The 13699-nt window shown below is 41.8% G+C and overlaps 1 protein-coding gene across 1 annotated transcript in view; it reads right to left on the bottom strand.

Moving 5' to 3' along the window:
• Positions 1-44: 44 nt before the first annotated feature.
• TESK2 (testis associated actin remodelling kinase 2) overlaps positions 45-13699 on the bottom strand; it is a 64989-nt gene continuing 51334 nt past the window's right edge. Inside the window, exons 7-11 of the mRNA XM_088455595.1 lie at positions 12177-12261; positions 8929-9012; positions 4875-4961; positions 4027-4168; positions 45-3781 (exon numbers count right to left, since the gene is read on the bottom strand). Coding sequence (XP_088311721.1) covers positions 2811-3781; positions 4027-4168; positions 4875-4961; positions 8929-9012; positions 12177-12261 — 1369 coding nt within the window. The 3' untranslated portion in view covers positions 45-2810. The remainder of the gene's footprint in view (positions 3782-4026; positions 4169-4874; positions 4962-8928; positions 9013-12176; positions 12262-13699) is intronic.

A 13699-nucleotide genomic window follows, 5' to 3' on the forward strand; every position in this document is an offset into this window, starting at 1 on the left:
TGCACAAGCAGTTAGAGAATGAAAAAAAAAAAATTCAGACTAAATGGTTTAGTAGAGAAGGACGGCAACGCCAGACACTGCGAGACATTTTAATCTGAAAGCTAAATGAGAAATTACAACTACCAAAAAAAAAATATATATATATACAATCTAAAATGATTCAATTTCTCTTTGGTTCTCATCTCAGAAATCATATATACACAAAGCTCATTGGCAGAACATTGAAGCATAACCATTTTATAGATCCATAAATATACATAGAATTATCAGGGGAGAGAAAAAAAAAATAGCTGGCAGTGTTATTATTCTAGTCATGATTAATTACAGCTCCGTTAGGTTGGAACCTATCGGTTTTAAGACTTAATAAAATGCTCATAAATATGAAAATAAACCAACTTTTAAAGAGGCTCAAAACCAGAACCGACTGCCAAAAACAACTCGACTTTTTGCATAGAAATGTATTGACAGCAAAATTATCAGTGATAAGTGCAAAACAGAAGAATTCAAGTGTCTTTTACTATAAGACTGGTTCATGTAAAAAACAGCGCGATCCACAAAACGCAACCCGGATCTGCCGTCCTTCCAGCGTCGGTCTGCGAACCAATTTGATAATACCGTATACAAAAATATTTACTACTCTCATTCATTAACAATTACATGCCTGAAAAAAAAGACTATTTAAAAACAAAATAAGACAATTTGTAGTGATTACTCTGAAAGTACTGTACATTTTCCTACTTGGTTAATTCAAGTGGTTCTGGAGTGCTCAGCATTATCAGGGCCCCGGAATTAATATACAACATAGACAGCCGACATGTATTCTGCCATCAACATAATAGTGTTGTGCTCTAATTAATAAGCCTATCACATCACTAGGAAACCGTGAAATCACTGACCTCTCTGTGATGTCACCAATTCTTACCGATTGGTTGCATTCCCATGACAACTGAGAACCGGTCCCTCCGCTGTGTGTAGCGGATGATGTACACTGCAACACTGTGCAGGACAATCTCCAATTCTCACCCGCATAAGAATAAATAGCTTGTGTCAGATTTGCCCCTACTAATTAAGACGTAGACTAGTCTAGCCATCATTTATTTCATATCATAACGGAGCAAAGCTTTATTACATATTTTAGTAAATTGGGATAACGGAGGATATATATTTTGCGGGTCTGACAGTGGGGCAGTAGCTAGTGTTGAACTAACTTGTAGAAGAGACCATTTGTGTACTCTTCTATGTCCAGCTACTGCTGGGGACTGGCTAAAAGCACCATCTAAAACAGCAATTGCATTATTATGGATGAACTGTACAACAGGTTACTGTTACAGGTTCCTGTACGAGTTGTGCATTGTAACATTAGAATGAGTCTATTTAGAGAGGGAATAGAGGCAGGCCGAGCTGTTACTTCCTCTTTCCATACAGATTATACAATTGTTCCTTTATCTGCAAAAGGTTAAAGCAAGAAGCAGATATCGATTTCTCTAAGGGGCTGGGTAATAGCCATAAATAGACGGGATAGATGGTGATCCTATACTAATTCTTCTTAGTGGGTGTTAACGCTACTGTCCAGAATGATAATACATCTCAGTGACAATGTCCCCCGATAATCTGAGCACTGCAGCTCTGTACATCAGAAAATAGACATTTATATACAAGAAGAAAAATTGGTTTTGGGTCAATAGATGTGACGGAACATAATGCAAGAAAAGAGTTCTTCAGCCGAAACGTTTTGCTGCCTGGCTATAGCCCTCGTCCACTGGGACAGATGTTCCCTGCAGTCCTGAGAGGAACAGCCAAACTCCCCTTACCATATTGACAGCTTCGCAGCTGGGGAAACGCCTCTAATTTCAGTTTGCGGATTCACATACTGTACACATAACACTTGTTAGTTGCGTGGCATTAGCCATAGACGCTGCTGGTCTGGAGCCAATCACAGTACATCACATTACCCATTAAAAGCCAGAGTCGGGCCGATGCAAGTGATTTTATACCTCACACCGACATTTCAAACTCTCTTAAAAAGTTGGATTAAAACTGTCAGGTTTCCCCAGGCAGGAGTGTGAAGACTAAAATAGACCAGTGCTATGCAGAATTCACATTACTTAGACCAATGTGTGTAATAGAATTCACTAAGGTGACAACTCGGGGCTCGGTGTATAGGCCGACATACTGGCACTGAACAGGTTAAGGCATCACAAAAATGACACTTAGCCCTAGAAGGCTTGTTCAAAAAGATCGCACCAGGGCACTATAGCCCACGTCAGTAAGTTTCACTAGTCTAGCCTGGAACTCGGCTGGTCAACGTTCACATCTGATTGGTTACGATGCGTCACATGAAATGAGTGCTGATCATTGTATGAAATACATTTTCTCGTTCTAATGTAACGTTAATATGATGGGAACATAAAAACAGGAGCTACCTGTCAAAGAAATGGACACGTTTACAATTTCTACTATACAATCTGATCTGGTGGTTTATAACACCTTTTTCCTGTGCACCAGATCTCCAATGTGTTTGTGTGATTGGCGAATTGTATCCCTTTTGTGCATGAACCCCCCCAATCACCTTTACGTACAGGTCCCAAATTACATCATCTGTAATAATCTCATCATCCAGACTTCGATCATTCTACCACTTATCGTACATGATTGTGGGGGGATAACCACCCCACCGCAAGGTCCAAACCTCAGGAAATGCAGGAAGAGCAGCAGGTATTGCAGCTCATTAGGAAACTGGACAACATAAAGATTCCTATTGTGCACTGTAATCCAATTTAATAGACTGCAGAAAACGCCAAGCCAGAGTGTCACATTTTAACCACTCCCTGCATGATCCGGCAGCCAGACACAGGGTCACACAGACAGTCTTTGTTATCTGTATCGTCCCCCGGCAGTAATGACAGATCCCCAAACACTGGTGGAGAGCTGCAGCTGACCGACGACTCAGACTGGTTCTCGTTTAGTTCGTCCTCTATTTCCATGGCCTCGGAGCTGGGGGATAACGCCAATGAGTGGTCATCCTCAGGTAGGCAGTGAATGGGGCTCTTAGAACGCAGGGTGGACTTCTCGTTGCTGACCAGCAGCTGGTTACAATACTCACGTATCTTGTTCTTTTCCGCTGCGTTGGAACCAAAGCTACGTTCTTCCAGGGCTCCTGTGCCATCGGTGCAGTCCATGTCCTCGTCATTTGCCTGCACAGAGTCCGAGTTTGGTGACCGTAGCTTGTATGGGGGAATCTCTGATACTCCATATTTGATATTGCAGAGGAGTTTTGCCCTCACCTCGCTGCTGTTCTGCGGAAGGTCGTTCTTTCCCACTGTGGAGGAGAGCGCAGGAGAGGGCGAGCAGGCTCTTTTTAAAAGCTCCGGAGAGCCTGGCAGTGACCTGCAGAGTCTCCTGGGGATATAGCTGTAATCCACGGTGTCCTGGCTGAACAGCTGCCGTAAAGGTCCCGTCACAGGACCCCCGTCTATCTTGGGCGAGTGCAAGTCAAAGACGTGGGAGATGACCGATTTGCTGGGCATGTCGAAGAATTTAATCTTTCCTCCCTTCAAGTCCTCCCTGGCATTAAAAGGGTTGACCTTGCGCAGCGCCCCCTTGCTGGGAGTGTAGAAGGGGTCCTGCACGTTGATTTTCCGCACACCTTTCCGTGCAAAAACATCCGACTGGCTCCGGGAAAGGGTGATATTGCGTCTCGGGCGCGGTGACTTCTGTGGGATCTTGTCATCCTGTGGTGTAGCGATAAGACGCTTGACCCCTTGGCTCTTCTCAGTGAACCCTGCACAACAACAAAAAACAAACACCATCATCACAAATGACAGTAAGATTATTTTTATAGAGCACCTGGTGTCGGCTGCCATTCGCTAGTGACCCCCCGCCTCCATATTGGTCATGTTGGAGGTGGGGACATTGGACTACTGTACAAAGTACACATCTAAACCATTGGCTGCACAAGCAGAGATCACCAGGTGCCTACATACTGTGGCTGTGTAAGCTATACGGAGGAGGACGACACAAACTCACCTTTAGTAAGAGGTTTAGTCTCGGTAGCGTCTGGGCTATTAACCCTTCTCTCATTTTCGGACTCTTCTTTCATCGAACGATTTAAAATCTCTTCCAACTGCTTCACAATGTCCACAAAGGACGGACGCAGCTTAGGGTCCATCTGACAAGGAAATTGTGTGAAGACCGAATATCAGTGCGTGCATTATTATGTATCATACATAGATCACTGCTACAACGGGCACACATGACCACTGGGGTTTATAATCCGGCATCAGGGGAAGGTGTCCTTATGGGTTGCATTCACTATGTCCATATCAGAATGTGGCAAGTGATGAGATCGTTATGGTTAAAAGTAGAGATGAGCGGGTTCGGATTTCCACGCAGAGTTCAGATTTTTTCCCTGCAAAAAACGGGACTCGGAAATCCGAACCTGCTCATCTCTAGTTAAAATTATGTCATCTAACATGCAGACATCTGGAAAATGCCAACATGGACCACATGTCAATATATGACAAGTCAACAGTGAAAAGGTCAACATTAGCGGTAGGGTTCGATGTCAACATGTTGACACCGCAGTGCCGACATTTTACAAGTCGTCTTGATGCACGGCAACATCTACAATGTCGACAAACATTCCATGTCAACATTATGTAGTTGCTATACTGAACATGTCAATATGTATGAATAGCGTATAGAAGGACAGAAGTCTGAGCTCTAACTAAGGGCAGCCATGACTATTGGCAGTTACTGCGGTCTCTGTAGAACACGTTACACCATCGCTGCAGCAGGGAAGGGAATGATGATACATTTACATTTTTAGCAGTTTTGCAACCAGAGAACAGGAGAAAAGTTTGGGGGCTACTCACATTGCAGCAGTTAAATGTCAGCTGAAGAAAGTCGGGAGGACAGTCCCCGACCATGTGCTGAAAGGCGTCATAGTCCAACCCAAAGTTCTGTGCAACGGGGAAAAGAAAGAAAGAAAAAAAAAAAAGACCGGTTTAGAATCACGTAATATCACTACAAACAGCGGGAAATCCACATAAACCCATGTACCTGGAACATGTATTTCTGTGTAATATGATCTATGTGACATTCCACGTCACTGCAACATTCGGAGCAGCCATTCTCTACCCTGTAATGTCCTGTTCTTTTGTGACACATTCTGCCCTATGATATTGTGAGCCCATATAAAAACAGCTCTATATTATTTCATTCCTTGCAATGTCCTATTTGTGGTATATAGCACACAAGTCCTATGCTACTATCTATTACCCCTGTTATGTCCTACAGGGTATATAGTACTCTATTATTTCTTATGCCACTATATATTACCCTGTAATGTTCTGTGCTGCTCTATATACAGCAGTGACGTCCTATGCCTCTATATATTACCCTGTAATGTTCTGCTCTATATACAGCAGTGACGTCCTATGCCACTATATATTACCCTGTAATGTTCTGTGCTGCTCTATATACAGCACTGATGTCCTATGCCACTATATATTACCCTGTAATGTTCTGTGCTGCACTATATACAGCACTGACTTCCTATGCCACTATATATTACCCTGTAATATTCTGTGCTGCTCTATATACAGCACTGATGTCCTATGCCACTATATATTACCCTGTAATGTTCTGTGCTGCTCTGTATACAGCACTGATGTCCTATGCCACTATATATTACCCTGTAATGTTCTGTGCTGCTCTATATACAGTACTGACGTCCTATGCCACTATATATTACCCTGTAATGTTCTGTGCTGCTCTATATACAGTACTGATGTCCTATGCCATTATATATTACCCTGTAATGTTCTGCTCTATATACAGCACTGATGTCCTATGCGCCTATCTATTACCCTGTAATGTTCTGCTCTATATACAGCACTGATGTCCTATGCCACTATATATTACCCTGTAATGTTCTGCTCTATATACAGTACTGACGTCCTATGCCACTATATATTACCCCGTAATGTTCTGTGCTGCTCTATATACAGCACTGACTTCCTATGCCATTATATATTACCCTGTAATGTTCTGCTCTATATACAGCACTGATGTCCTATGCCACTATATATTACCCTGTAATGTTCTGTGCTGCTCTGTATACAGCACTGATGTCCTATGCCACTATATATTACCCTGTAATGTTCTGTGCTGCTCTATATACAGTACTGACGTCCTATGCCACTATATATTACCCTGTAATGTTCTGTGCTGCTCTATATACAGTACTGATGTCCTATGCCATTATATATTACCCTGTAATGTTCTGCTCTATATACAGCACTGATGTCCTATGCGCCTATCTATTACCCTGTAATGTTCTGCTCTATATACAGCACTGATGTCCTATGCCACTATATATTACCCTGTAATGTTCTGCTCTATATACTGTACTGACGTCCTATGCCACTATATATTACCCCGTAATGTTCTGTGCTGCTCTATATACAGCACTGACTTCCTATGCCATTATATATTACCCTGTAATGTTCTGCTCTATATACAGCACTGATGTCCTATGCCACTATATATTACCCTGTAATGTTCTGCTCTATATACAGTACTGATGTCCTATGCCACCATATATTACCCAGTAATGTTCTGCTCTATATACAGTACTGATGTCCTATGCCATTATATATTACCCTGTAATGTTCTGTGCTGCTCTATATACAGTACTGACGTCCTATGCCACTATATATTACCCTGTAATGTTCTGTGCTGCTCTATATACAGCACTGATGTCCTATGCCATTATATATTACCCTGTAATGTTCTGCTCTATATACAGCACTGACGTCCTATGCCATTATATATTACCCTGTAATGTTCTGCTCTATATACAGCACTGATGTCCTATGCGCCTATCTATTACCCTGTAATGTTCTGCTCTATATACAGCACTGATGTCCTATGCCACTATATATTACCCTGTAATGTTCTGCTCTATATACAGTACTGATGTCCTATGCCATTATATATTACCCTGTAATGTTCTGCTCTATATACAGCACTGATGTCCTATGCCACTATATATTACCCTGTAATGTTCTGTGCTGCTCTGTATACAGCACTGATGTCCTATGCCACTATATATTACCCTGTAATGTTCTGTGCTGCTCTATATACAGTACTGACGTCCTATGCCACTATATATTACCCTGTAATGTTCTGTGCTGCTCTATATACAGTACTGATGTCCTATGCCATTATATATTACCCTGTAATGTTCTGCTCTATATACAGCACTGATGTCCTATGCGCCTATCTATTACCCTGTAATGTTCTGCTCTATATACAGCACTGATGTCCTATGCCACTATATATTACCCTGTAATGTTCTGCTCTATATACAGTACTGACGTCCTATGCCACTATATATTACCCCGTAATGTTCTGTGCTGCTCTATATACAGCACTGACTTCCTATGCCATTATATATTACCCTGTAATGTTCTGCTCTATATACAGCACTGATGTCCTATGCCACTATATATTACCCTGTAATGTTCTGCTCTATATACAGTACTGATGTCCTATGCCACCATATATTACCCAGTAATGTTCTGCTCTATATACAGTACTGATGTCCTATGCCATTATATATTACCCTGTAATGTTCTGTGCTGCTCTATATACAGTACTGACGTCCTATGCCACTATATATTACCCTGTAATGTTCTGTGCTGCTCTATATACAGCACTGATGTCCTATGCCACTATATATTACCCTGTAATGTTCTGTGCTGCTCTATATACAGCACTGATGTCCTATGCCATTATATATTACCCTGTAATGTTCTGCTCTATATACAGCACTGACGTCCTATGCCACTATATATTACCCCGTAATGTTCTGCTCTATATACAGCACTGATGTCCTATGCGCCTATCTATTACCCCGTAATGTTCTGCTCTATATACAGCACTGATGTCCTATGCGCCTATCTATTACCCTGTAATGTTCTGTTCTATATACAGCACTGATGTCCTATGCCACTATATATTACCCTGTAATGTTCTGTGCTGCTCTATATACAGCACTGACTTCCTATGCCATTATATATTATGACTATGATCTGTTCTGTACATAGCACTAATTTTACTATAAGTCTACACAACTTGAGGAGAACCCTAGTTGTAAAGGTTGTTGTGGGGCCCTCATTTACTTCTGTCAAATATCAGATACTAAACACTTAAGGGACAGAATTTATTTGCTGTACAAACAGGGATGTTAGGTTGCAATGACCAGTAACGATCCCCTACCCATATATATATATATATATATATATATATATATATATATATATATATATATATAAAAAACAATCCATATTTTTAAGATACATTAACAAGCAGTTTTATGGTCTTCTGTAAAATCATGTATATGTTAACAAAAAAAATACTTATTTACTAATAAAGTAAAATATTCCCTATTTTTACAGTCTGTAGGGGGCAATGTTGCTGTAACTATCCAGAAATTGACAAAGTTTTCCATGGTAAGTGATATACTAATCTGTAGCTTTAACGTCATTCTATGCAAGATGACAAGTAAATATACCTTGCTGACATTTATTGGTGTTTGCATATTTCCTTTATAATCTTTGTACGGCAGCAGTTATAATTCCAGAGCGTTTGTACTGAGGAGTATTTTGTTACTATGGTTATAACGTGATTAAGACCAAACACTTCCCTGCTGCAATCATTGGGAGGCCATAAACAGACATTCATCGCACAATCTACAAATTTGCCTGAAAAGAGTAACTGGCTGTTGTAGAATTCCCCGTCCGAGCGTTCTGCAGATCGATGATGGATTTCCTAACAGATCCATCGTGTAGGGAAACCAAGTTCTGTGATGGAAGTGCCATTGGACCACTCTGAATGACCCCTGTCAGATGTGCTGCTTACCTCTGTGCGGGGCAGGTAGTCTGGGTCCGCCTGTATCCGCGCAATTATCTCACACAAGATGATTCCGTAGGAGAACACATCAGCCTGGAGGTGAGAGAACGGAGATTTTAGTAGGTAATGAACCCCTTAGCCCCCCCAATTTACAGGAACCTTTGAGGGCAGAAGCTATAGCGCGATTGATCTGAAGTCTAATCTATATTTACTACATGGAAAGGTTTTAATATTATAAATAGAACAAGTTGCTTGACAGAGTTTATTTACAGTCAGGTGCATATATATTGGGACATTTACAGAATTGTCATATTTTGGCCTCTATTCACCACCACAATGGCTTTGAAATGAAACAAACAAGATGTGCTTTAACTGCAGACTTTCAGATTTAATTTGAGGGTAATTACATCCAAATCAGGTGAACGGTGTAGGAATTACAACAGTTTCTATATGTGCCTCCCTTTTTTTAAGGGGCCAAAAGTAATGGGACAAACTAAACAATCCTAAATCTAACTTTCACTTTTTAATACTTTGTTGCAAATCCTTTGCAGGCAATTACAGCCTGAAGTCTGGAACACATAGACATCACCAGACGCTGGGTTTCATCCCTGGTGATGCTCTGCCAGGCCTCTACTGCAAATGTCTTCAGTTCCTGCTTGTTCTTGGGGCATTTTCCCTTCAGTTTTGTCTTCATCAAGTGAAATGCATGCTCAAATCGGATTCAGGTCAGGGGATTGACTTGGCCATTGCATAACATTCCATTTTTTAGCCTTAAAAAAACTCTTTGGTTGCTTTTGCAGTATGCTTCGATCCATTGTCCATCTGCACTGTGAAGCGCCGTCCAATGAGTTCTGAAGCATTTGACTGAATATGAGCATATAATATTGCCCGAAACACTTCAGAATTCATTCTTCTGCTTTTGTCAGCAGTCACATCATCAATAAATACAAGGGAACCAGTTCCATTGGCAGCCATACATGCCCACGCAATGATACTACCACCACCATGCTTCACTGATGAGGTGGTATGTTTTGGATCATGAGCAGTTCCTTTCCTTCTCCATACTCTTCTCTTCCCATCACTCTGGTACAAGTTGATCTTTGTCTCATATGTCCATAGAATGTTGTTCCAGAACTGTAATGGCTTTTTTAGATGTTGTTTGGCAAACTCTAATCTGGTCTTCCTGTTTTTGAGGCTCACCAGTGGTTGACATCTTGTGGTGAACCCTCTATATTCACTCTTGTGAAGTCTTCTCTTGATTGTTGACTTTGACACATATACACCTACCTCCTGGAGAGTGTTCTTGATTTGGCCAACTGTTGTGAAGGGGTTTTTCTTCACCAGGGAAATAATTCTTCTGTCATCCACCACAGTTGCTTTCCGTGGTCTTCCGGGTCTTTTGGTGTTGCTGAGCTCTCCGATGCGTTCTTTCTTTTTAAGAATGTCCAAACAGTTGATTTGGCCACACCTACTGTTTTGCTATCTCTCTGATGGGTTTGTTTTGATTTTTCAGCCTAATGATGGCTTGCTTCACTGATAGTGACAGCTCTTTGGATCTCATATTGAGAGTCGACAGCAACTGATTCCAAATGCTAATGTCACACCTAGAATCAACTCCAGACCTTTTACCTGCTTAATTCATAATGAAATAATGAGGGAATAGCCCACACATGTCCATGAAATAGCTTTTGAGTTGATAGTCCCATTACTTTTGGCCCCTTAAAAAGTGGGAGGCACATATAGAAACCATTGTAATTTCTACACCGTTCACCTGATTTGGATGTAATTACCCTCAAATGAAATCTGAAAGTCTGCAGTTAAAGCACATCTTGTTTGTTTAATTTCAAAGCCATTGTGGTGGTGAATAGAGGCCAAAATCTGAAAATTCTGTTAATGTCCCAATATTTATGCACCTGACTATATATACTTAGATTTGACTTCATGTATTATCTGCCCGTTAATTATTTCACTCCCATGACAGTGGACTTAAATCTAGGCAAAAGAAAAGGCTCGTCACCGAGTGGTCCCTGTGCCTTATACCGACCCCAACATCCAACGCTGGGGTGTTATAACTTACAAAGTGGTCCGTTATTAAATTGAAAGTGATCTGATATCGTAAAAGTTAAGGAATTTCCAGAGCTGTTTGCACAGCACAAAATATTCCTTTTTTCTACAAGACAAGAGATAAGTATCTGAGCCCTGATTAATATTTTACTACCAGTCAATGTGAACCCACTACAGACCGTGTTTATTCAACTGCAGGAATCTCACTTATTTCTCGCTGACAACAGAGGGATCACTACGAGCTCCCAAAGGTCAATGCTGGTTACTATGGCTGCAATTCCACCATACACAACTACACCCCAGTCACTTACCTGTGACCCACTGCACCCAGTGCAGACAGGAACTGTGCAGACTAAGCTTTTATGGGCAGGGTCCCCCGAAACAATTATTCCGATTTTGTTTTAAAGCCATTACCGCCCTCGTGAGAGTGAAGCCACCTAAATGGGCTCTCCACTTCTCAGTCTTCTTTTTTTTTTTCCTGTAAACACCATCTCCTCCCCCCCCTTCACTTTTCCAGGAGAGATTCCGGCACTGGCCAACAGAGGGCACCAGTACCAGGAACACAGAGGTGGAACACTCACACGATGGCCATTTGTGAGAGGCATATTATCATCATTAACATCTATATAGTGACAGCATATTACGACGCGCCTTACAATTGGATGGCTGAAAAACCCCTTTAAAACGTAGTGACAGCCCAAGAATGTATTCCTTAAAAAAAAAAAGACCTAATGACAGACGTATTAATGAGGGAACAATCAAGGTGAAAAAAAAAGTTTAAGGAGGTATTTATCAAAGTTTGAAGAGCGATAAAATTGTAAGAAATAAAATACCAACCAACAGGCTTCTAACTATCATTTTTTAAACATTGCCTGTAAAATGTAAATTAGAAGCGGATTGGTTGGTACTTTCTCTCACAGTTTTCATCTCTCCCCAAGTTTTGATAAATACCCTTCATAAAACAGGCAAAACATACAATTATGGGACAATGTAGTTGTAAATACACATACAGTCAATCCTGAAAATGATAGCGGAACTTGGGAGGTACCCAGGTCACTGACCGTATGTACATTTATACAATGCTGCTTATAGTGAGGCTACATACATTAATGCCATGCGGAAATACAGTACATGCGATGGAATGAGTCGCGGGTGAAGCTGGCTTTCATTTATAGGCAATGGACTGGACCCACCTTCTCGTTATAAGGTTCGTCTCGCAGAACCTCCGGAGCCATCCAGTAGGGAGACCCAACTACAGCAAGCTTCTCGTTTCCCTGACTGAAAGACAGACACAAAGAAATGGTGTCATGGCGTCCATGATGACAAGAGACACACTAGCGTGTTCATATCCAGCAACTTTTACAGGTTCTCAAAAGACAAGTCCTGCCCACTTGTGACAACTCTTCAAATAAACATGCGGCTCTCCAGCTGCCGTAGAACTACACATTCCAGCATGCCCGGGCACCTACCTTTTTGCTATTAGGGCATGCTAAAACTGTGCCAGCGCATCCTGGGATCTGTAGTACCTCAGCAGCTGGAAGGCCGTATGTTGAATACCCCTGCATTATATAATAATAAACATGACGGAATCCATAATAGTCATTGAGAAAACACATCGATATGGTGAACTGAGATAGTAAATGGTTAATATATATATAAAAAAAAAAAAAACTTTATTTAAAGTGTAACCTTCATCCTTACACCGTAGCAGCAGCCATTTTGTGGCTGAACCAATATTCCTGAGGTTGAAAGAAAAAGTAGAATGAAACCGTTGAACAGATTCAACATCTCTTCTGTAGGTTTATCCGGCAGTCTGTAGTGACGGATGGCGTGCGTGTTTGCAGCTGTGCGTCCTGACTCGTGCTGAACAAGCTCAGACAGGATATATAATTACTGCCATCCAGGTTAAGATCATTTATTCGGAAACAATACGCATATTAAATGATCTGTACTCTTTCCACAGACCTGCTACCATCCCAGCTGCAGGGAAGGGGACAGCACAAAGCTTGGCAATAATACTACAGGGGTGATACATGCAGATGTTACCATACATATTATTGCTAAACATTCATGCATCCGTTTCTACTAGCCTGTGGCCGTCTCCTCACCCTGTAGACATTACCAAGGCGGAAAACTATTCTCTCTCACTGGCACTTTGGCTGGATGCTGCTGCAGAGTGAGGAGAATGTGTTAGGAGTGGAGGATGACCAAAAGGTAGGCCCTTCCATTTACATAAGCCCCCTGCCCCCCCCTGGGCAATTCACACATACAGATGTGCCCACATACATCTAGCCTCTTTACACGTTAAACATTCTAGTCGTGCCATGCAGTGCCACGACTCGGTAGCGCAGAGTCTTTTTTTCCTGTGACAATTTCCCTTCAAATGAGTGATTCACAAAGCGAATAGGACTCACAAGCAGCTTCTGCTGATTAAAATGATATGCAGGGCCAGTTCTATGGTTACGAGTGGTACGCGGCCGCGTAAGGCGCCACATAGTGAAGGGCGCCGCGGCCATGCAGATTTATCAGAGGCTTACCGCGGTGCAGACTGTGTCTCTGTGACACAACTGCACCGCGCGTGTAGCGCTGACCAGATGGAGTTCGGTCAGCGCTACACAGTGCCAAACACACAGCCGGCGGTGCCGGCAGCTGTGTGTTTGTTTCAGCAACTGATGAGAGTCTGTCAGACTCTCATCAGCTGCTGCTCCCACTGCGG

This window comes from Taudactylus pleione, unplaced genomic scaffold (assembly GCF_031769625.1).
Source record: "Taudactylus pleione unplaced genomic scaffold, aTauple2 ptg000662l, whole genome shotgun sequence".
Classification (NCBI taxonomy): domain Eukaryota; kingdom Metazoa; phylum Chordata; class Amphibia; order Anura; family Myobatrachidae; genus Taudactylus; species Taudactylus pleione.